Source organism: Tasmannia lanceolata, unplaced genomic scaffold (assembly GCF_043159265.1).
Source record: "Tasmannia lanceolata isolate RefF3 unplaced genomic scaffold, GAP_Taslan_0.1 ptg000015l, whole genome shotgun sequence".
NCBI lineage: Eukaryota > Viridiplantae > Streptophyta > Magnoliopsida > Canellales > Winteraceae > Tasmannia > Tasmannia lanceolata.
In genome coordinates, this window is record NW_027518692.1 from 19,563,022 (window position 1) to 19,588,173 (window position 25,152).

Here is a 25,152-nt window from a genome sequence, read left to right on the forward strand (position 1 = left end):
ATCCATAAAGAATATATTACCTTTTCAAAGGGTACATCACCACCCAGTTTCATTCCCAGCATTACCATACGAGCAACCCAAAAGAAGAGAATGTCGTGTCCAGTTTCAAGAACCGATGTTGGATAAAATGCCTTATAATCCATTGTATCATTCGGCCACCCAAGCACTGATAAAGGGAAGAGGCCAGAAGAAAACCATGTGTCTAATACATCAGGATCTTGAGCAATCTGAAACTTCTTCGAGCAGAAAATATTATTTGCCTCTGAAAGAGCTTCTTCCTCATTCCTTCCAACCACCCAGTGGTCATTGTATACCCCAAATTCCTTAAGGCGGTCGTCCTCCAAAATCACATACCATGCTGGAATGCGGTGCCCCCACCAAAGCTGCCTTGAGATGCACCAATCACGAATATTCTCCAGCCACCTGTAATATTAAAATCTCATAAATAAGTAACCATCAACCTTTATTTATCAGCTATGATAGAGTAAATATTGAAACTTTAATAAGTCAATCTAAGAGAACATGTAAGAGAACCTCTTCCATTCAGCCTCGTATTGTTTCGGAATGATCTCAATTTTCTTATTATTTTCATCCATAACAGCCTCAAGTGCTTGCTTCGCCATGTCATTGCAATTAACAAACCACTGTGGCCTTATCATTGGCTCCACAACATCATTGGTTCGTGAACAAATTCCAAGGCGCATCTCATTATTCTGAGAACCCCTATAAAGTCCCTAAATACAAAAAGGCATTTCATCAACATAACTTTTAGATATTTCAAGGGGCTAAAAATAGATTATTTGTTACAGAGAAACAATGATAAAAGCAAAATCTCCTACAACGGTGTGTTGAGCAAACTGATGTGCCCAAATTAGTTTGCCCCAACTATCTCATGACAATAAACAGCCGGGACACTAAGATGATTTAGTGGATCAAGATAATGAAGCTGAATTATTCATACCAGACTAAATTTCTGCCTCACAAGTATGTGCATGCTTTGAAAGGGTGAAGAGGAGAACCTAGATCATCTTATTATGATCCATTGCCCCATTACCTAAAAAGTTTTTTTTTCCCAGTGTGTGTGTGTGTGTGTGTGCGCGCGCGCAACATAGCTTGGGTTTTTCCTAGATGAGTTGCTTCCATCATTATAAATCGGGACACCAGTTCATTTGGTGATAATAGGAAAAGGCTATGGATGATGGTGCCACATATGGTGGCATGGCATTTTGGAACACTAGTTCATTAGGAGGGCATCCAGGAATATTGGATGTTAGAGGCTTGCAAATTGACAATATCGCATTGGAAATCTATTTTCTTTAGCATATCTTCATCTTCAAAATATACAACCAAATGGCATCCCCCGACGCTTTATTTCATCAAGTTGAACTTCGACGAAAGATTGCAAGGAAACCCCGGGTCAACGTGGGTGGTATTCAAGGAACTCTCTGAATGAAGTTGTTAAAGCAATTATTCGAGGCCTATTGGTGATGCCAACTCTAATGAAGCCGAGGCAAGAGCACTACTCAATAATAATCGTGTTAGCATTAAAGACATCGTCTGGTCCATGAAGCAAATGAGCTACATTCTAGAGGTGCCTAACGTTTCCAGGACCATTGATCCAACCTTCAAGTGTATGTCTACGTTGGCTAACAAGGCGGCGGATGAGATAGCAAGAGAGGCATGGAGCTAAGGCTTTAAATTTCAGTTTCAGTCTCCACGGAAATAGAAACATTTCAATTTGGATTGGAAATTATGGTGACAAGAAGGCGGATGTATGAGCAAGAGAGCGCAAGGAGGTAAGTTCTTAAATCTCGATTTCGATCTCCACGGAAATGGAAACGTTTCAATTTCGATTGGAAATTATGGTGACAAGATGGCGGATGAATGAGCAAGAGAGGGCATGGAGTTAAGGTCTTAAATTTCGGTTTCGGTCGCCACGGAAATGGAAACATTTCAGTTTCGATTGGAAATTATGGTGAAATCTAGTAAAATCACGGAAACATATGGAACCATATACAAATGGAAGGATTTTAAGATCACGGGAAATAATAGAATAAGCACAAATACACACTCATAAATCATCACATAAGGAAGACAGCCATCCATAATTGTTTAACAGCATCGAACACCTAGTGATACAGTATACCATCGATATACAATATGTAACATATACTGAAATAATATACCACTAATTATGTAACACATTTTGATAGAGTAAATCACTAATACACTTACAGTTTTGGTTTCGGTATATGTTTATATCATGGTTTTAAATTTCGGTTTCGGTATAAATTTCGGTCCTGGCCAAAACCGAAATTTCGGCCAAAATTCCGAAATTTCAGCCGAAATTCAGTAGAAAGTCCCGAAATGTCGGTTTTTTGGGCTTAAATTATGCAAAAAGTTTTTTTTTAAAATAGTATTTTATCAAAATTTTGGCCGAAATTGCCAAAGTTTGGTACATTTAGGCAACTTTGGTTTCCGTACGTTTCGGTTTCGGTCGAAATTTAAAACCATGGTTTATGTGGGGATGGAACCGTAAACATTCTGCTCATTTCATGTTGGTTTTGCTGGAAATTTAAAACCATGGAGGGAAAGTGATCTCATCACCGGCAATGAGACGTAATATTTCAGATCTGCTTTTATACATTGTCTGTGTATGAGGGTAGCTGGGATATCTAGTCTCTAGTAGCATTTGTAGTAATCTTTGTTCATTCAATTCTTTTTAAAATTTTCTGTAAACCAAAAGTTCAGGAATCAATTCAGACATTCAAAAGACTGCCTTAATGCTTTTGAATGTCTGGATTGATTCTTCCATCATTCACTCCATCATATCCAATCCCCAAATCCTACGGGGGGCCTTTGAGGGGCAGGCTAGCCCTATTAGTAAGGAAGGCACGCGTAAACCCAGGGAATTTGATCACCCCACCATCTGCCCCTGCCTATGTGGATCGGGAGAGGAAGCACAGCCTAATAGATATGTATGTACCAGAGTTCCAAATATGCGGATGCAGGTTAAAACCTATGATTTAGCCGAGACTTTGAAATTATTGCTAACACACGTGTCTTGCCTCGTCCGACACTTTTAAACGTACTGCTATAAGTGTTAGACTTAATGTGGGTGTGTGGACATGTTTTTGTGCCGTGTCAAGTGTGACATTCTATTTTATTATTTGTTGTTATAAACTCGTGTCCGTGTCAAGTGTGTTTACCTCTTTTATTATAAACTCTTTTTAGCTCTTCTTTAACTAATATTTTTTGTTTTATCACATATAATTTCTATTTTAACCATGTCCCTGTTTCAACATTTTGGGGGTTACCATGTCCGACACTCCTGTCCGTGTCCACAAATCAAAGGTTAAAACGCAGGCAAATTAAAACCCAGTCGACTCGACATGCCATTGTCGAGTACTTGGTTGATGAGGCTGACAACTTGGTTAACAAGGTCATAACTCGGAATAGTCAAAGGAGTTTTGATTGACTTTGTAAGGAAAAATGCGGAATAGGACAAGAACTCGGCCATGGTAAAAGAAATGGGCGTGGGGGATGGCGGGGGCGGGGGGTGTCATTCGGGGAGTCAATGATGACTCGGGGGTGTTTTGAAACTGTGTTAACTTACCAACTTCTCCAAAAGCTTAAGCTGTTGGAGAAAGGCGTTATTTATCTTTTATACTTTAACACTCCCCCACATGTGTGGCACTTGGCAAACACGTGACACATGTGGTCCCACTTTGGGCCGACCATTGCATGTGGATTTTGTTAGCCGGGAGGTTTGAACTCGAGACCTTTGGCTTTGATACCATGTTAACTTACCAACTTCTCCAAAAGCTTAAGCTGTTGGAGAAAGGCGTTATTTATCTTTTATACCTTAACACTATGGTATGTACAATATATGTGGGTCCCACCAGTGGGAGGTGGTTGTCCAAACGATCTCAATGATACATTAACTTAGTCCTTTATAATGCAGAGCAGTAATAATCTAAAACACCAGATCTAGTAGATCTAATATTGCAATATTAAAATTACACACACTGATCTGATTGGTTTTGGTGTATCAACGATGTCACCAGCAGAAGAGTTATGGCAATTAACTTCTTGTTATATCGTACAACAAGTGACAACATACCTTCTTCTGTAATGCTTCAGCCACTGCTACACGAGCTTTAAATCGTGGCATCCCTCCAAACTCAGATCCACCATTACTATTTATCTTCCCATCATCAGTAAATACATTGATAAATTCAAGATTATGACGCTTTCCAACATCAAAATCATTTGGATCATGAGCTGGTGTAATCTGGCAAAAAGCGTGACAGAGAAGTGTTAGCCATGCATTTGACTGTAAATAAACAATCCAAAACAAAAAAGAATCAACCTACCAAGAGAGAGAGAGAGAGAGAATCAAAGCAGAATTTTATTTAATGAGATTCATATGAAACATTCAAAGCCCGAGAGTAGATGCATTTACCTTAACAGCACCAGTTCCAAATTCAGGGTCAACAAGTTTTGCATCACAAATTATAGGGAGTTTTCTTCCGTTGAATGGGTGGACAGCAAACTGTCCATGCAAATGACGATATCTCTTGTCTTCAGGATGGACAGCAATGGCAGTATCCCCAAGCATTGTTTCTATTCTAGTTGTGGCTACAACAATCTCACCCAAACCACCCTCAAGGGTATAAGCAAAAGATGTAAGAACACCGAACTCCACTGGATTTTCATACCCAGGAACCTTTAACAGTGTCCGTTCTTTGATGTCCTTATAGTCTACCTAAAAACACCAAACCCTAGATTAGGAATGTGGGAAACTATATCTCAATAACATCATGCCCAGTCATAGGTTTTAAAATTTATTATTAAGAGATATGGCATGCCTCAATGTCAGAGATGGCTGTCCGCAAGATGCAATCCCAGTTCACAAGTCGGTGATCCCTGTGAAACTAACGGAGAATAATCAAAAGGTTTCAAAAGATGACTTGGAGTGAACCATAAGCCACTTGCCTAAATAACAAAAACAACGGATAAACAAAGAAAACCCAGTTAATGAAGAGAAAAATATACGTCAAATGAAAAAGCAGTTTATTGATGCAAACTCTATGCCAGGTGAGGTGATATGTCCAGGTGCCGCAAGCCAAGCCTTGCACATATGAAGGAAAACACTGCTTGATATTGATCACATAACCCTCCAAACGAAATTCACAAGATTCGCACGAGTTAAAACTAAATGAATGGCACATAATATACGTTTTTAGAGAAAACCCTTGATCCAGTCATCGCACAAAATCAGGTCACAGCACAGAGAGTAGGATTTCAGAAAGAAAAAAAAAACTAAACTAAACTAAGCAGAATTCATGTAACTATTCACAGTAAAAACTGCCAATACATCCCAACTTAAATTGCATCTGTAAGGACAAAAGCCTAATAACCAGTCAAAGGGCCCCCATACATTTTTGTGGGGTAAGAAATTTTTCAATGGGATATTTCCTTAGTGGGTAGTGATATTGCAGAAGATCCTCACTTACGATATAACACAGCATGGAATGCATTTTCCCTGCCATAGATGAGCTAGGATTAAAACAGGAAGTAAATTTCCTACTGCTGAAGCCCACTCAGGCAAAAGCACAATAACAATTTGGTATACATCGAAATGAGCAGCCACCATATAAGTGTTCCAAAATTATATGTATCATCAGGAAGCTTAGAAGCTTCTAGTCTTCCCTCCGGGCTAACAAGTTAACTTAGGGTTTACATTTTTATACCACTTCTATATAAAGCAGAGGCAGATTCTGATATCCAAAGGGAAAATGTCTCAAAAAAGAACTTCCTATAAAAAACAACAGGCACAATGTTCTGCCTTTTAATAGGTCTGGAGGCAAAATGGGCATTCCACTGTGGAACAACATTTTTTTATTATATTCGGAAATGCAAGTGTTACTGGTAAAGCAAACAAAATCAACACATGCAAGTAATACTATCAAGAAATAACCAACAGAAAAGTTGCAGATCAAGCAGACCTATAAATAAGACCTTCTCTGTAAAGCCTAACAAAAGCCTCAGTTACAGCCTTTGATCTTTCATCATCCATTGTGAAACACTGTTAGGAGGGGGGAAAAGGTATAAAAACAACATTAGATGCTTTTACCAAAGCAACTACGCATGGTACTTCCATTAAATAACATATATACTAAACTGAAGGCATAGTAATGCCACCAATAACCATTACAAATTTAAAATACAAATAGACAATCCTAACCTCACGAGACCAGTCAAGAGAGGCACCCAGACGGCGTTCCTGCTTCAATATTGTCCCTCCATATTCATCTTTCCATTTCCACACCTGTTCAACACAATATTTAAAAAATTTCCAGTTTTAAAGTTGGATGGAATGGTAAAAATGCCTAAAAAAACAAAAAATATTAACAAAGCCAAAACCGGCCAATGAAGGTCCAAACTCACTTGTGACACAAAAGCCTCACGGCCAACATCATGCCTGGTTAATTTTCTTTCACGCATTATCTTCTTTTCAACAACAACCTGAGGAGTGGCATTGCAGCCATGTAAGTCAGATTCAGAGATGTGTCAACAAAAGAATCCAACTATTTTTAACAGACCAAAGAAGAGGGAAAAAGAAATGTGTCATTGAATGCCTTACTGAAACATAAACCCTAGAGATTCTTTTTATAGTTCACAACAATTTTAGAGTAGCGGTAATACTTGCCAAAATTCTACCTCAAAGGAAAGTAGGAAACACCTTTTAAATTAGGGTTGTTTCAACTCTCTCTCTCTCTCTCTCTCTCTCTCTCTCTCTCTCTCTCTCTCTCTCTCTCTCTCTCTCTCTCTCTCTCTCTCTCTCTCTCTCTCCAAAAAAAAAAAAGAGTGCCTCCTAATGAAATCTTAGCAAGGAAATTATTATATTGCATCATACCTATGATTTGTGGACACGGACACGAGTGTCGCGCGCCACGCGACACTCGTATCGGACACAGCAAACCCCCAAAATTTAGAAACAGGGACACGATTAAAGTAGAAAGTAAATATAAGCATGATTTGTTGATTCGTGTGTCGAGTTTCATCACCGAGAACTGTCTGAAAAACTAGAAATGGTGACGCGAACATACATATAAAATTACTGATTACTAATTGTTAGAGTGGGCGTATTACACATAAGGGTATTTTGGTCTTTATATGTAATACCTACTAACTCATATATAAATAATATATTTTATGTGGGAGGGGATACAAGTCTCTCTCTCTCTCTCTCTCTCTCTCTCTCTCTCTCTCTCACGCATTCTCCATCTTCTCTTGTCTCTTCTTCTCCACTCTCTCTATTCCTCATGTAGAAAGTGACATGATATCAGAGCCAAAGGAAGGAGTGGTTGTATCTCTTCCGTCTTGCAGGTAGCTTTTTTTTTCAGCAAAATACATTTTCAGCCCTAACCCACTTTTTCCCAGTTCGATTCTCTCTCCTTTTCTTCACCAGATCTAGCCCTAATCCTCTTTCCTAATCCTATTACCACCAACCTACAGTAACCCTAACCGCCCCTACCAATCTTCCCTAAGCCTAGCCGTCAGCCCACTAATTTTTTGGATTTTCTCTAAACCTAACCCTAACAGTTCCTCTTCTCCAACCTTTACCTATAACCACATCCTACATACCCCCTCATCATTTTCGCCCCATTCCCTACCCTATTTTCTTTCATTTTTTTCAACCAAAACCCTAATCCTAGACTCTACATATGTGACTTTCTAAAAACCCTAACCCTAGACAACTCTACCCCCTCCATTTCTCTCATCTTTGTGTTAATTTCACATCCTCCACTCACTTTTTCATTGAAAACAGTCCCAAATCTTCTTTAATCTTTCACCTTCATGTGCTAAATTTTTTTTTTCCTCCCATTCTATTCGTGTGGATTCCGGGATGATGTTCGGCAGTTCCCATTTCCTTGCGGTGCCTTAGTGTGCAATTTTTGGCCTCGGAATCGCCTGTTGATGTGCTGGACAGCACTTGTTGCTGTGTGTAGTGATCCTATTTAGTGGTTGTCGATTCACGTTAGTAGTGGATGCGGTGCTTGTCGATGGTTTGCTGACCCTTGTTGGAGTTCGTGGTGTTGTTGGTGGTTTTCATGTGATTTGGTAGTTGATTAGTTGATGTGGTGATTCTATTTATGTAGTGATTTGCTTGTGGGTTGTTTTTTTAGTGGTGCTGGTGGAGAGTTTTATTCCTTAATTGTGGCTGTTTGCCTTTTGCTGAGTCCAGTGGTGATTGGTAGACATATTCCTGGTGTTGTTTGCAGTAGTTGTTGCGGCAATTCATGATGATGACCCCTACCTTTTTCGACTGTGGCTTCTGGGTCTTCTACAACCCTCCCTGTAGTACCGATGACTAAGATCAAATTGAATGATAAGAACTATCCAGCATGGTCTCGATCTGTTCAGATTTACCTTAAATCTCAAGGGAAGACTAGTTATCTCACATCGGCTCCACCGTCATCAGAAAGTAAGGACTATGTTCAGTGGCAACGTGAAGATGCACAACTTCAGACTCTCCTCCATCATAACATGGAGCCACAGTTGCAGAACACATGTTGTTTCTTGGAACGGCCAAAGAGATCTGGGATCATGCCAAAACATTGTATTCGAGTAAGAATAATTTGACGCGGATTTGTGACACCTACTCGGCACTACGACGTCTGGAGGGTGGTGATCGATCTGTTTCTGAGTACTATTCCAAGTTTGCTCACCTTTGTGAGCAACTTGACTCATTCCAGCCTTTCTCTACAGACCCTGTCGTCTTGGCCAAGCAGAAAAGTGACTTGAGGGTCGTTCAATTCCTCGATGGTTTGGGCAGTGATTTTTTACCGATTCGCCAGCAGATTATCGGGCAGGACCCTTTACAGTCTCTCACAGATACATTTTCTCGCGTTCAGCGTGCCCTGCGGGTAGAGGTCCCCGATGATTCCTCCATTGAGCGTTCTATTCTTGTAGTACATACTTGGTTCTGGCCGTGGTACACGTGAAGGCCGTGGTCGTGGACGTTGTGGCCGTGGTGGTAGATATTCAGGGGGAGGCCGTGGATCCCGCTACTGTACACATTGTGGCTATGAGGGTCATATTGTAGACTTTTGCTATGACTTACATCCAGAGCAGCGACCCTCACGTGCTGCTCATCAAGTTTCTGGTGTGACTTCTTCTCTATCTGCCGAGTTCCCTTCGCTGCCTAACCCATCAGAGACGATGGTTATTTCACGCGCTGCATGAGGCTCTTTTGCGCTCACAGGATCAGGGACAACCAGTTACTGACATGGTTGCGACGGAAGGTAGCACCCCATCCTACTCCCTCAGTTGTTCCGACTCTTGGCTTATTGACTCTGGAGCCTCTCATCATATGACTGGTAACAGTAGCCTCCTTTGTTCCTTTACGAGTACAGAGCTGCTAGCACTTCGGTCACCTTGGCCAATGGAACGATGTGTCCTATTTTTGGTACAGGGGACACATCGCTTGGCCCTAATTTTCTCTTTCTTCTATATTATGTGTTCCCAGGTTCCCTTGCAACTAACGTTCTGTTAGTCAAATTTACTCGCCATTTAAGATGTTAACATTTTTCCATCCTATTGTGTGTTTCAGGATCTTGCGACTAGGAGGAGGATTGGCTCGGGCCATGAGGCAGGAGGCCTCTACTACTTCGATAGTGCACCCTCATTTTCTGCCTTGGGCGCTTCTGTTGATTCCTTCATGTGGCACTGTCGACTTGGTCACCCCCCAGCAGATCGACTTCAGCAGTCCCCCGTCGTCCCCGCAGAGTCCCCGAAGGATGCGGGTCAGGGCGGGGATGGGGAGGGGGATTAGATATTCCCCGTGGGGAGGGAATGGGGATTCCCCGTCATCCCAGCAGCGGGGAGGGGGTGGGGAAAATTCCCACTGCGGGGAAGGGGTCGGGGAACGCAACATCCGACTCATTGCCAGCCCTACCTGGAACATCATAACCTCATAGATGATACATAAATAGATCTCTACACATCTGAGCATGCAATTTTACTTCTCTGGAACTGTGGAACATGATAAAAAAAAAGAATTGAAAATGCAGAATAAAATAAAAGAAGCATCCATGATAAAATTCACTGAATTCTCCCATCTGCCAAGCAAATTGATGAATTCCAACTCAACCTGGTACCATTCAAAAAGAAATTTTCCAACTAAACCCGGCAAAAGTCACTCCAAAATACAGTCCAGTTCCTCAATTGTTAAAGAAAAATTAGAACCTGTGTTGCTATCCCAGCATGGTCCATTCCTGGAACCCACAATGTATTGTAACCTGACATCCTCCTCCACCGAATAATTGTATCCTGCGTATGAAAAAAAATAGAAAGTCAATCCTAAAAAGAGGACCTGAAGATATAGGAGCTGTAAAAGGGGGGATTAGAGTGCCACCTGTATGGCAGCAGTAAGGCCATGTCCTATATGGAGCGCCCCAGTCACGTTAGGAGGAGGCAGAACCTGCAGGAAAAATCACAGCACAAATATTAAGACAACCCTTGCTAGCCTCCTATCTACTACATGTCCCTTTATAAATCTATAGGGGATCTGGCGAAAAGATTGGAAAGGATTCGAAGGGATTTCAAGACGTGTGGAACCTAAACATCATTTGATTTAGTGGAAGGAGGTCTGTAAGTAGAAAAAAAATGAGGGCATGTGGATGGGAATCATGAGGGTATAGGGATGGGAATCATATGTTGGAAAGATGTCTTGTATTTTGGCATCATACGGGACCTCAGACTAATGTGCGCCTTGGAAGGAAAATTTAATTTCCAGTTTTCCGCTAAAGGGTATTTAAGTAATATTCTTCATGTAGTGGCATTGATATATAAGCCACGTGTTAGGGTTACAGGTAGCTAGGTTTTCTTTATGTTTTCTTGCCCAAGAAGAAGACAGTTTGTAACCCTAGACCGAGATGGTTAAATCTTCTCCCATTGACGTAGGCACACTGCCGAACCATGTAAATCGTGTCTTCTCTCTGTGTGATTGTGTTTTCTCGCATTCTCGTTTGGCGTTTGCAGTAAATTATGTTTGATCCTTATTTGAGAAGGTATTTCTCGATTTTCTACTTCATCAGAGAAAAAAATAGGTAGGGATCTAGGAAAATAGTTGTACAGGAAGAAGAGGACTCCCTTTGGGAAATGTAATTTTGTAAATATAAGGAGTAGGGGTTTAGGAGGAGGATAGGGCGGTTGTGGTTCGAAGCAACAGCTCAAGGGTCTATGAATCAGTCTGAAATGTGTTAGATAAGTTTACAGGAAGTATTTAGGTAGTAGGGATTGAGGTTTGTGTGAAGTGCAACAGCACATTTGATGACAGCAATGTTGGATCATATAATTTGCACCCAAGCATACATAGATCAGTCACATTTGATGTGTGTGTGTGTGTGTGTGTGTGTTAGGGGATGGCTGTGGAGGAAGGTTGTTCGGTCCTCAATTTCAGAGGAAACCTATCCCTAGGCAGAAAGTAAATAGGAGACTTAGGTCCTTAGAGTTGAAGTAAAGATACACTTAAAGGGGTGTCATGGGCACACTTTATGGTACTGTAGATTCTATAGACATAAATATAACAATCAGAACAGCAAAAGCAAAAGTCGAGATAATGGTGGTCAACTGGTCATAACCCAGCATCAGTAGTAACTAGTAAGAAAGGTTTAAGCCATCAAGGCACTGATATGTCATACAATATATGCAAGGAATTTAGCATGAGGGGACTGCTGTTAATAATGGCAGCAGGTTAAGTACAGAACCAACTCGAAGTATGAATTTTTCACAAGCTTAGTTATGCCCTATCATGTTTACGTATGATCAGATAATATGTTTCTATAATATGATATGGCAGAGAAAGCATGAATATGGCTTGTACACTTAGTATCAAGTATAAACAGGCACAACACACACTTACCATTTCTTAAATAGCACAAACACTTTACCATTACTTAAATGCACAGTTTTAATATGTTTAAATTGGTTGAGGGTTGTTACTAAGATCAGAACAGGATAAAAACAAAAAACACATATAGCAAACAATTACAGCATCATGTTTCCTATAGGGAAGTTTCTGAACCATTACATGTTGAATCAGTGTTTCAAAACGCAGATGTGGATCAAAATGCGGCTAAAGCTCCTAGTCGACTCGGTACGATGCGGCCGACTACTTAGTTGACACAGCTAAGTAATCAGTTGGCGTGGTCATAACTCGGGAGAATCAAAGGAGCTTTGATTGACTTTGTAGGGGAAAACGTGGACTCAGCCAACAACGTGACCTCGGTAAAAAGGAGTCGACTCGGGGGAGCCCACGATTACGCAGGGGAGTTTTGAAACTATGTCTAGAATAATGCCTCCCAAACTAATATGAAAATCCAAGATTAGTATCAAGAAATTACTTTTAAAATCGAAGCCTGCCTACAAATATTCAAGGATAATGTCTTATATACCTTCAAGATGCATAGAAGTAAAGCCTACGGGTACATTGCATGAGACAAGAGTATAATCAAGAACATGATACTTGTTATCATCTTTCTTTCTAATTGGTAAAAGAAATTTACTAGTCCTTATTAAATAAATAGCACAAAGTCCCATTGCACATAAATAAGAAAAAGAGAACACTTACAATGACAAATGGGGGTTTAGAGCTGCTAGCATCAGCTACAAAGAAGCCCGATTTCTCCCACCATGCATACCATCTACATGACCAAAACATAAGTTACAGCATAATTCACTTCAGCGGTAAAACAGACACAGAGGAGAACGCAAGGCTTACGCTTTCTCCACCGCACTTGGACTATATTGTTTTGCCATTTGACGAGAAAGTTGTTTCTTCCCTCCAAGAGGAGTTTCTGGATCAACATAATCCTCAAGGTTTTCTTCTTCAGCATCTCTCCTAGGGTTCTTCCGTTCACTCTTCTTCGGTGCATTAGATGCTTTTTGTGCCTGCAGAATATTACATAGAGATGAGCCACGAGCACTTGCTGTTTTTTTTTTTTTTTGAATGGTCAAAAGATTTCATTAAAAGGACCAAGATGGTCAACAAAATACAAAGAGAAAGAACAAAGGGAAGAAGCAAATCGCCATATACAAGCAAATAAAGAAAGCACTACACGAAGGTCAAGGAGGAAGAAAGTCATATTCCTCCAAAGCCTCCAAACGAACCCCGCTCCTTGCTAACTTATCCGCCACTCCATTGACCGATCTTCCAAATATGACGGAAGGAATACTAGAGATACCCACAATGTCCTTTATCTCATTAAAGAAGTCCGCAAAATGCCAAGGGAAGATATGAGTGCAGGATAACACCACAAAAGTCCGAGCACTTGCAGTTGTTAACACCACAAAAGGGTTAAACAATTTGATTACAACGTTCATTCTTCAAATGCTGCAAGTTATGCATTGCAGATGTACAGCAGAGTTCAAGGATCGTGAAACTATAAAGAGACAGCCCAGCCAGTATCACAAAGACCAGTTCTGATTTTAATTTTTTTCTGAATGATAGATCATTATATTATATAACAGAAGGGTGCCAATATCAATATGGAGACAATAAATAACAAAGAAAGCATGCCATCCCACAACCGAGGTGGTCATTACAAAGCAAATATGTTAGAAAAGAAATAAATAAATAACACCATGATGATACACTGACCAGACCGTCAAGGAGGGAGAAAATCATAAATTGCCAAGCTATCCCAGTTATGCTATCATTACCTGAATTTTGGCTGCTTCTGCCTTTTGTGCAGCCTTCAACTTTTTTATCTCTTTCTCCCTCGCCTACCATGGAAAGAGATTAAACACTTAAACACTTCAGTTAAACCAACATTATAGCAAACAGAACCTGACAAGGGTTAAGCCCTAACAGTTAAGTTGATGAAGCATTCCAAAAATAAGACCTAATCAAAGCTCATCAGAATTTTCTGCACACTCGCTCACTTTCATCACACAATCAGCTTTGAACATTGAATTTTATCAAATGTTGTGATTTTTAACCATTACAGACTAAAAGGTTTGGAAGTATAGTTCAGAATATGGACAGCAATATTACACTCGTTCTCAAGACATGAAAAATCACCAGTGAAATAACCATATAAATTCTAATTTTTAGTATGATTATAAGAAGCTTCTGTAACAAAAAAGGTAAAGGTGAACAATTTAGCAAACCTTTTCTTCCTTCTTCTTTTTCCTTTCAGGATCTTCCTCCTCTAGCTGAATGCAAGACAAATTAGCTTAGTCAAAATTTAACTTAACTAAGCAATAAGATAATCAATCCTCCCAAATAAAATGCATCCAATTCTTAGCTTGAATATATAGGTCCAGGAAATGAGTACTAATTCTCTAAATCTGGAAATGAATTTCAAAAAAAAAAACTCATACTTGGTCCATCAATTTAGACAAAAATAAACAACAAGTCAACATGTATGTTTTACGCAATCTACATGGATATATTGAAGGACACTGATAATAATTTATACAAAAATTAACTACAAGTCCATTTTCAAAAAAAAAAAATTAACTACAAGTCAATATGTATGTTTTACGCAATCTCCATCAATATATTGAAGCAAAGTTATCACACATGCCTGACAGCACATGTCGCTTGGTGTTCGACGTTATTAAACAATTATGGATGGTTGTCTTGCTTTTGTGATAGTTTTTTAGTGTCTATTTGTGCTTACTCTAGCATTTTCAGAAGTTAATCACACATTTATATCATTTGGATATGTTTTCACTTTTCATACGTTTCCACGATTTTATAGGATTTCCACCGAAATTTTCAACCGAAACCAAAATGTTTCTCCGTGACGACCGAAACTCAAAACCTTGGTGGTAATTGAAATCAATTTCCTGTGTTTGGGGTGGAGGGGGTGAACCGAAAACTCTCTAACCCTTGGCCTTAAATAAATCGTCACACACACACACACCCCAGCATGGACCGATAGACCCTTTCACCCTAAAAAAATCCTAAAATATCAGCATGCATCATCAAGTGCTTTTGCTATTATACATTAAACCTACACACTTTGAAACAACTAATAATTATGGATTTGTTCACAATTCCTTAGAAACAATAGAACTTAGCAACCACATGATCAACATTGTCTCTAAAAATCAACTAATAAAAGCATTTGCAATACATTCACAAATATAAAATTCAAACTCTAAGAACACATTCTCAATACACATCAGCTCAAATTACTCAACATCAAACTAACATTATTTCAAGTATGCTACGCTAAATATTTTGAATGAAAAAATGCTATACTTTCCTTCACAAAATGATTAAATTCCATTAAACAAGGACATGCCAGAGAATTAATTAATTAATAGATAAAAGGGGAAATCAGTATGGTGTCTTACCGGAGCCATGTCCTGACTCGAACTATCAGAGGAGTTTACAAGGATCGAACCTTTGAAGAACAAACTGTGTCAAAATAAGAAAACAGATAAGAGTTTAAAATAACTTGAAAATCTAAGAAAAAATGACTTTAGTTCAAATAAGTCACTTTTCTTATCCGTCCCTTGCTATTAAAAAAATTAACAAAAATGCATATGTTGAAGATTCAAAAGTCTGTCTTTGAATGGTTTGAGAGTTTGCAATGTGACATCTATTTCATGGAAAGAATGTAAAAGGAAAAAAATACTGAGAATTTGCACTAGTGTTTCTTTGTATGAGAAGAAATAGAATGGCTAGGAAATGACTTTAAGATGATGGAGAAAAAGAATGGTATTCTCTTTCTAAGTTAGGTTTAGAGAGTGGAAGCTGCGAGCTAGTTATATCAAATAGAACAATAAACGAGGATAGTTGTGTCTCTTCGACAGCTAACAAGGTCATTTCAAGGAGAAACGTAAATGTTTTAGAATTTAGCAAAAATTGAGCACAATTCTGAAAATATTATGGAAAAATACAAAAAAGTATAAATAAACGTAGAGAGCAGCTAGCAAGACATGGCTGTCCCAGGGAGCTTCCAAACAGCCATACCTATTATGCCACATACTGTACAAATACATTAATAACACTCTTTAAAAGACAAACAGGGCCCTTATACCTTGATTACACATGGCAAAATAAGGAGGGCTATTAAGTCAACCCTGACACGTGTGTCTTCATATTGTCTACTATAAATATATCTATATACAAGTGGAGGTTTGACAACGAATAATCTGATTTGGCGTTGCAGAGTGGACGTTTCATAATGTGCAGGAGTATTCTGAAACTTGTGTAACTGGTTTTAGTGTTTTACCACTAACCTAAGGTTTATGATTGGCAATTGGTAATGTCCTTTCGGTATTCAATTTTTTTGTACTCTGCAAATATGCTTATTGAACAGGTTATGCAATGAAGATTGGATTTTCATCAAGAACATAATAATTTTTAGTTCATGCAGATCTTTATTTTATATTTAAGTCAATTGACGCGTGCAGGTCTAGCAAGTGTACGTGGACCCCTTTGGGGCCATTGTTTGACGGTAGAAGCTAGTCGCCAGAAGCGAAGCGAGCCGAGAAGGGACTTCAAAAGAATGCCGAGAAGGGACTTCAAAAGAATGCCTGACACTAGCTTCTACGAGTATTATTAAAGGATGTTCAAGGATTGGAGTTTCCAACCTAAAAAACATAATTTTTACCTCTTCTTCCTTCTCTCTTCTGCAAATCATAACTTCTCTACTGGTTATTTTTCAACTTGGGATCAGATCACAAAGAGTTTGTCGCTCTTTTCTGTCCGGAGAAGCAAGAGTAGATCTAGAAAGGTGTCTTAGCAATGATTTGGCCGACACTTTGAATTTATTGCTGACAACCGTGTTGCGTCGTGTCCAACACGACACCCGTGTCCACACGTGTCGACACTCCTTTAGACACTTTTAAGTGTACCGCTAAAAGTGTTAGTAACACTCATAAATGTATGTACATGTATGAGTGTGCCATTATTTCTAGATTTTTAGGGGTTTCCATATTAGATACCGCGTATGCGTGTTGAAACTCGGCACACGAATCTATGTCCACACATCATGATTCTATATACTTTCTATTTTAGCCATGTCCCGTTTCTAAATTTTGGAAGTTTGCCGTGTCCGACACTTCGTGTCCGTGTCGACACGTGACACTCATGTCCGTGTCCACAAATCATAGTGTCTAGGTCACATGATTGCAGATGTAAGCAATCATAAGGTCAGGATGACCTTACTAGGTCAAATTACGTACAAATCAAAAGAGCTTAATTTTTTTATTTTCATTTCTTTGAAAATGATAGCCAATTTTATTGAAACAGAGGGGGACCGAGATGGTCAAGTACAAAAAAGGAGCACAAGACAGAAATACAATAGCAGGAACAAGAAGAGGAATTAAGGGGGGAGGAAATCAAAAATCTACAAGGCTTCTTTAGAAACTCCTAGAGCAAGCTTATCCGCCGTCTCAATTGAATGTTACAAAAAAATACAATTTTATGAAACCACCTCTATGATTGCAATAGAGGTGGTTTCATGGTGATATTGAGGAACTGTTCATAAGAACACCCCACCACCACCACCACTACCAAAAAAAATCCTAATGGCAAAGGAAAGGTGTGTAGAACTCCATAGAAAAATATGGTATTAAAAAAAAGGAAAGGTGCGTAGACTGATCATACTGAAGGAGGCCTTATACTATTTGATTCTGAAGGTCACATGGTTTGATACTTTGATCGCTTCATCATGTCGTAAAGAGGGTCGAATACATCCAGAGCAGAGCTGATCATATATTGTTAAGTGTTCCCAAGGGGGAACAGTGGCACTTATTGTTTATGTTGATGACATTGTGATGATTGGGGATAGTGAAAAGGAGATTTGGCAGCTCAAACATTATCTACGAAAGAGTTTGAAATCAATGATCTATGCGAGTTGAACTACTTTCTCGGGATTGAGGTTGCCGGCTCAAAAAGGGGCATCTTCATTTTCTCAGTGAATATATCTTCTGAAGAAGACCGGTAATCTTGGAGCGAAGCCCGTTGATAATCTGATTGAGTAAAATCACAGATTGAGCGATGAGATCAACGGCTAAATAAGACTGGATAAATATATTGACCGGCTCATCATCAATAAAAAACTCAAAGAACACATTCTCAACTCAACTCAACTCAACAAAGCCTTTGTACCAAACTAGTTGGGGTCGGCTAAATTAATCCTTTAGAAAAATTTCATGAAGAAGGTGAAAGGAATCTACCCGGCTCTAATCCTAGCTCTAGTTGTCTTCATCTACATGGATCATTTTCTTCCATTCTATTCTCTGTTATATTTCTAGCTATCTAGTCTTTCCTCACTCTTAAGGATACTAAAAATTCTTTTAGGAATAATGATGGGCCCTATCATTATATCCATCTAGTTCTTGTTCTTTGTGGGGATGTTCGAACCATCAGCACACCCAACTGAGACACTAGTCTAAAACCCACTCCGAAGAATGCAACTTCAGCTTCTGCTGCATCGGCATCACCGAGTGGAGCAGCATAAAAGAAAACAATATGCAAATTGGGGTCAGAGAACACACCACCACCACCACCCAAAAAAAAAGCCTGCCTTATGGACCCAGGTGGCACTGCTAATTAGAATAAGGCTTCCATCAAAATTCATTTTTACTTGCACATTTGAGGTTTTTTTCTTACCCAAATTCGCAAAACAAACCGAAACGGGTAGAAGCCTAGAACAAACTGGAACAGGGCAAAATTCCATCTGAAACATTTAGTTTCGATTTCTGTGCCGAAACGAAATGGAATTGATAACTAAGAACACAACCTTACAAAGCACATTAAGATGGATTAAAATTTCCTAAAGGAAGCATTAAATGTTGGATTGATTTATATTCCATATTTAAATACTCATCTACAATTAGCTTATATTTTTACTAAGGGTATTTGCAAGCCCAGGTTTTCTGAGATCTTAGGCAAGTTGGGCATGATTGATATCCCTGTTCCGACATGAGGGGGAGTGTTCAGATATAAGTGCTTTTTGTCTTTTAGTCTTTGTCTTCAAGTCACTTAACTGTCTTGTGTTTTTTTTTTTTTTGAAAGGTTAAATATCGACTTGAGTGTCTTGTGCAGGTGTGGGTTTTCGCAAGTATCAATAAAAGATGTTTGTGGATTGGGGTTTCCAACCTCGCAAACATAATTTTCGTTCTCTTATTCATCCTCCTTTGTTTCTTCCTTCTTCATCCTCCTTTTTTATCTTTTTTAATTGTATTTAAATCACTTAAGTTACTGGCGTAGGTGTGGGTTTAAATACAGCATGACCAATGCATAGTGTGGCAATAAGGCAGCATTATCATTGCTCTTAATCTCGTCCAATACCACCTTAGTTATCAATTACATTCTATTGATCGTTCCATTTTTATTCTGAATTTAAACGTTCTGGTGCTGTGACCATTTTGGTGTTCCATCCCAAAAAGGACGCTACAACCGGTGGAAAAGGACATGTGGTATGAAAGTAAGAGAGTCTGGTGTGTTTTAACCCCCACTTATTCATTTGGGAAGGTAAATACAGCAAGTAGCCCTCAAGCGGCTAGAAAACAGCCACTAAAAAGAGGCAAAAATGAAAACTGAAAGGAAAAAAAAAACTCACGTCAGAATCACCGGAATGAACAAAACATGGAAGAATTCTGCCCAGAACGTTTTGTTTACATTTAAGTCCGTTTTTTTGTGCCGGAATGGAATGGAATTGATAACTAAGAACACAATCGTACAAAGCACATAGAGGTGGATTGAAATTTCATAAAGAAGTTCGATGTTGGAACAATTTGTACTAATGCATCACTACTCGTCCACAGTTAGAAGATATTCTTACTAAGAGTATTTGTAAGATTAGGTTGTCTGAGATCTTAGGCAATTTGGGCATGATTGATATCACTGCTCCAACTTGAGAAGGAGTGTTGAGATATAAGGGCTTTGTCTTTTATTCTTTGTATGTAAGTCACTTAAGCGTATTCTGTAGGTGTGGGTTTTCGCAAGTATCAATAAAAGATGTCTGTGGATTAGGTTTTCCAGCCTCACGAACATAATTTTTCTCGTCCTCTTTCATCTTCCTTTGTTTCTCCCTTCTACGAACACTAGCTTCCTTACAAGTTAAATATAAGGGATGCTGCACACCGAGCTTGGAATGTGAGGCAAGCGCGTGTTCAGCAAATAGGGATAGTTTTTAAGAAGGAAACGCAAGTTATAGGGCAAATAAATCAAGTCATCTTTGAGGCAAGGTGAAACTTTAATGAAGAGTGCGAGTGCAACATTGATGACTACTTACATACACTTGCACCTAATGTTCGTCCGGAGTGCTTAATATGGGGGCCCAAATGCAGAGCTATTATGAGTCTCTAGTTCTATTTGTTTGCTCATGAAGAGGAAAAGACCTTATAAGGGAAATATAATTTGTGCTTGTATACTTAGGTAAACAAGAATTGATGGATTTGAATCAAACAATCTTCAAAGCAAGATATTTGAAACTATATTGAGCTTTCTAGCAGGATATAGAGCCGTCGATTTCTTGCCCAATGCTACTTCGATAATTTTTGTTCAGAGTAAGACCTGCTACGAGATGCTTCATAAAAAGGTCCAAATGTAACAGATGTAAGAAAAAAACCATGTAACAACAATATATCACACAATACAATTAAACAAAAAGGACAACAAAACCAGTATAGTACAAATTATCAGCAAGAAATTGCACTAACCACGTCAAAATGAGATCTTTTCCCTTCTACTCGTTAACGCAAACTCGTAGCAAGCAATTCCTTTGAAAATCCAATAGAGAGGAACAAACTAAATTTCACTAGGGAATTAAATAATCAAGAACCTAAAATGCTATCTTCTTCCCTCCTTTGACAGGCTAACAAGAAATTCTTAATGTTCTAAAGAAACAACAGCAAAAGCATTTTAATATAATAGTAAATTGAAGGTCCACCTACATAAAATTTGAATAAGTTAGGCTCAAATTATATTTTTTTCATCTGTTAAAAAAGTAGACACTTTTACACATATTTTTCCTTTCCAAACTTTTCCAGAAAATTTTTGCAATCCAAACAGGGCCTTAAAGAAGTGAAAATCAACTGACTATGAAAAGTAGCTAGAGAGAAAAAGAGAAAGAAAGTAAACCCTTATGAATTATTGTTTCAAAATGAACAAAAGAAAAATGAAGTTCATTACATGTAAAATGGAGAACAGAATCATACCTAGTTCCGTGAAGGAGATCGAATCCTTCACAACTGTACGTGAGGCTGCGAGGGAGAAACCCTAGCCTCTTCGAAGAGAACGATAGAGAGAAACCCTAAAAATGGGCTTCTTATGGGCCCCACTATGTTCTATTTCTAATAGAAAAAGAGGAATGATACCCTCTCTCTCTCTCTAAACGTTCATCTTTTTCCTCTTTGTAAGGTCATCTTGAAATGGGTATCATTCCTCTTTTTCTATTAGAAATATAACATAGTGAGGCCCATAAGAAGCCCATTTTTAGGGTTTCTCTCTATCGTTCTCTTCAAAGAGACTAGGGTTTCTCCCTCGCAGCCTCACATACAGTTGTGAATGATTCGATCTCCTTCATGGAACTAGGTATGATTCTGTTCTCCATTTTATATGTAATAAACTTCCTTTTTCTTTTGTTCATTTTGAAACAATAATTCACAAGGGTTTACTTTCTTTCTCTTTTTCTCTTTTTCTCTTTTTCTCTCTAGCTATTTTTCATAGTCAATTGATTTTCACTTCTTTAAGGCCCTGTTTGGATTGCAAAAATTTTCTGGAAAAGTTTGGAAAGGAAAAATATGTGTAAAAATGTCTACTTTTTTAACAGATGAAAAAAATATAACTTGAAACAAACTTATTCAAATTTTATGTAGATGGACCTTCAATTTACTATTATATTAAAATGCTTCTGCTATTGTTTCCTTAGAACATTAGGAATTTCTTGTTAGGCTGTCAAAGGAGGGAAGAAGATAGCATTTTAGGTACTTGATTATTTAATTTCCCTGTGAAATTTAGTTTGTTCCTCTCTACTGGATTTTCAAAGGAATTGCTTGCTACGAGTTTGCGTTAACGAGTAGAAGAGAAAAGATTTCATTTTGACGTGGTTAGTGCAATTTCTTGCTGATAATCTGTACTATACTGGTTTTGTTGTCCTTTTTGTTTAATTCTATTGTGTGATATATTGTTGTTACACGGTTTTTTTCTTACATTTGTTACATTTGGACATTTTTATGAAGCATCCCGTAGCAGGTCTTACTCTGAACAAAAATTATCGAAGTAGCATTGGGCAAGAAATCGACAGCTCTATATCCTGCTAGAAAGCTCAATATAGTTTCAAATACCTTACTTGGAAGATTGTTTGATTCAAATCCATCAATTCTTGTTTACCTAAGTATACAAGCACAAATTATATTTCCCTTATAAGGTCTTTTCCTCTTCATGAGCAAACAAATAGAACTAGACACTCATAATTGCTCTGCATTTGGGCCCCCATATGAAGCACCCCGGACGAAGATTAGGTGCAAGTGTAAGTAGTCATCAATGTTGCACTCGCACTCTTCATTAAAGTTTCACCTTGCCTCAAAGATGACTTGATTTATTTGCACTGTACCTTGCGTTTCCTTCTTAAAAACTATCCCTATTTGCTGAACACGCGCTTGCCTCACATTCTGAGCTCGGTGTGCAGCATCCCTTACCTTTAACTTGTAAGGAAGCTAGTGTTCGTAGAAGGGAGAAACAAAGTAAGATGAATGAGGACGAGGAAAATTATGTTCGTGAGGCTGGAAAACCTAATCCACAGAAATCTTTTATTGATACTTGCGAAAACCCACACACACACAATACGCTTAAGTGACTTACATACAAAGAATAAAAGACAAAGCCCTTATATCTCAACACTCCTTCTCAAGTTGGAGCAGGGATATCAATCATGCCCAAATTGCCTAAGATCTCAGACAACCTGATTTTACAAATACTCTTAGTAAGAATATCTGCTAACTGTAGATGCGTAGTGACGCATTAGTACAAATCGTTCCAACATCGAACTTCTTTATGAAATTTCAATCCACCTCTATGTGCTTTGTACGATTGTGTTCTTAGTTATCAATTATATTCCATTCCGGCACAAAAAACGGACTTAAATATAAACAAAACGTTTTGGGCTGAATTCTTCCATGTTTTGTTCATGCCTAAGATCTCTAAACCAACAAAACAAGCTAGGGTTTTTTATGAAAACCAAACCAAAATGTACAACACCCAGCCACCCACATATCACCAACACCCATCCACCCACAACCAAGCCATTATATCAGAACCCAACAACCAAGCCACCCACACAATGTACAACACCCTTCCACCACATATCACCAACACTCATCTACCCACAACCAAGCCATTATATCATAACCCAACAACCAAGCCACCCACATATCACCAACACCCATCCACCCACAACCAAGCAATTATATCAGAACCCAACAACCAAGCCACCCACAAAATGTACAACACCCATCCATCCGCATATCACCAACACCCATCATCAACACCCAACAACCAAGCCATTATATCAGAACCACCAATGCAAAAAGCCATAATCTTAAAAATCAGTGCAATAACCTATAACCTGCAAGTCCATTGCAAAAAGCCCTTAAATCCGAACCCAAAGGTACAAAATGACAAAAAAAACTTCAAAATCAGTGAATTAACCCCAAAATCTGCAACCCCATTGCAGATACCCCAAAAAATCCGAACCCAAATGTAGAAAAAAGACCCCAAAAAACTTCAAAATCAGTGAAATAGCCCATAATCTGCAACTCCATTGCAAAAACTCCAAAAAATCCGAACCCTAGTGTAGAAAAACACCCAAAAAAATTCAATATCAGTGAAAAACACCCAAAATCTGAAACTACATTGCAAAAACCCCAAAAATCAGAACCCTACCTACAAATAGATATTTTTAAGTCAAAACCACAAAGAAAATATGTGTAAAAACTCATTTTCAGGTGATGAAACCAAAAACCAAAGTAGGTTTTTTTTCAAGTGATGAAACCACAGGGGCATGATGAAACCAAAAACCAAAAACTCATCTTTTCCTAATACCCACCCCAACAACTGAAACCAAAATGCAAGGGAAACCATAGATCCGAATCACTTGAACTTCCAAACCCTAGATCCCAAACCTTAGATCCTAACAGAGTGAAAAAAATCCCAAACAATACCAATCGAAACCCTAAACCCTTTGCAACAGTTTCAGAAGGAACGAAAAGAGGGAAAAATGAGAACTATAGTTAACAAAAACAACATCAATGGTGAAAAATTAGAGAGAGAGAGAGAGAGAGAAAGCCGGAATTAGAGAGTGTTGGTCTCACCGAGGTTAGACGAGGTTGCCGGAATGTAGACCAGAGCGAGAGAGAGTTGTGCCAAAAAAAAACGAAAAATCAGAGAGAGGGCGAGGGACGGAGGGAGAGAGAGAGAGCGTACCTTGCCGGAGATGAGCTACTTGCAGAGGATGAGGAGGGCGGAGGCTTCGAACGCGTGAAAAATGAGGCTAGGGCTTCGCGTGACTTTGTTTTTGTTAAGCAGATAACGCCCAACTTTTTTTCTCGTGTTAGATGCCATAAGGGCAAATTAGTAATTGTAGCCATAAGGGCAAATTAGTAATTGTACACATTACATTGATATAAAATAATATCGTGTGTGAGTGAGAACTAGACCTGGCAAACGGGTGGGCCGGGCCGGGTCAAGCCGCGGGTGATGCGGGTGCGGGTCACACGGATTGGGTCAGGAAATGACCCGCATTTTTGCGGGTCAGAATTTACGTGACCCGCGCGGCCCACAGGTGGGCCGGGTCAACCCGTGGGTCACCCGCAAATTCAAACAGTGGTTAAATTCAAACGATTTTTTTAATTTAGGAAAATGTTAAAACTTAAAAGTAGGGTATGGCCAGCACCGTGGGATGATCCAAACCGTCCATTAGATGGCCCACAGCCTAAATAGGTTGTGCCCCAAAAATCATTTCAATAGGTCGATCCCAACCCTCCGATCTATAGAGGGTTAGGATCAAGTGATCAACCCTCTAACATTCGGATCGGAGGGTTGATCACTCGATCCTAACCCAAAAATCACTTCAGAGCAAAATCTCGGAAGAAAAAAGAAAAAAGAAA

At 38.9% G+C, this 25,152-nt stretch overlaps 1 protein-coding gene across 2 annotated transcripts in view; it reads right to left on the bottom strand.

Moving 5' to 3' along the window:
- Nucleotides 1-24,572, bottom strand: part of LOC143893101 (valine--tRNA ligase, mitochondrial 1-like) — a 42,513-nt gene extending 17,941 nt beyond the window's left edge. Inside the window, exons 1-16 of one of the 2 annotated variants that reach the window (XM_077398062.1) lie at nucleotides 24,470-24,572; nucleotides 15,382-15,445; nucleotides 14,185-14,229; nucleotides 13,735-13,797; nucleotides 12,794-12,963; nucleotides 12,644-12,716; nucleotides 10,427-10,492; nucleotides 10,258-10,341; nucleotides 6,454-6,531; nucleotides 6,251-6,334; nucleotides 6,012-6,091; nucleotides 4,872-4,929; nucleotides 4,466-4,768; nucleotides 4,124-4,294; nucleotides 535-734; nucleotides 21-423 (exon numbers count right to left, since the gene is read on the bottom strand). In XM_077398062.1, coding sequence (XP_077254177.1) covers nucleotides 21-423; nucleotides 535-734; nucleotides 4,124-4,294; nucleotides 4,466-4,768; nucleotides 4,872-4,929; nucleotides 6,012-6,091; nucleotides 6,251-6,334; nucleotides 6,454-6,531; nucleotides 10,258-10,341; nucleotides 10,427-10,492; nucleotides 12,644-12,716; nucleotides 12,794-12,963; nucleotides 13,735-13,797; nucleotides 14,185-14,229; nucleotides 15,382-15,390 — 1,887 coding nt within the window. In that variant the 5' untranslated portion in view covers nucleotides 15,391-15,445; nucleotides 24,470-24,572. The remainder of the gene's footprint in view (nucleotides 1-20; nucleotides 424-534; nucleotides 735-4,123; nucleotides 4,295-4,465; nucleotides 4,769-4,871; nucleotides 4,930-6,011; nucleotides 6,092-6,250; nucleotides 6,335-6,453; nucleotides 6,532-10,257; nucleotides 10,342-10,426; nucleotides 10,493-12,643; nucleotides 12,717-12,793; nucleotides 12,964-13,734; nucleotides 13,798-14,184; nucleotides 14,230-15,381; nucleotides 15,446-24,469) is intronic. The other variant, XM_077398064.1, reaches the window with a different exon arrangement.
- Nucleotides 24,573-25,152: the final 580 nt, after the last annotated feature.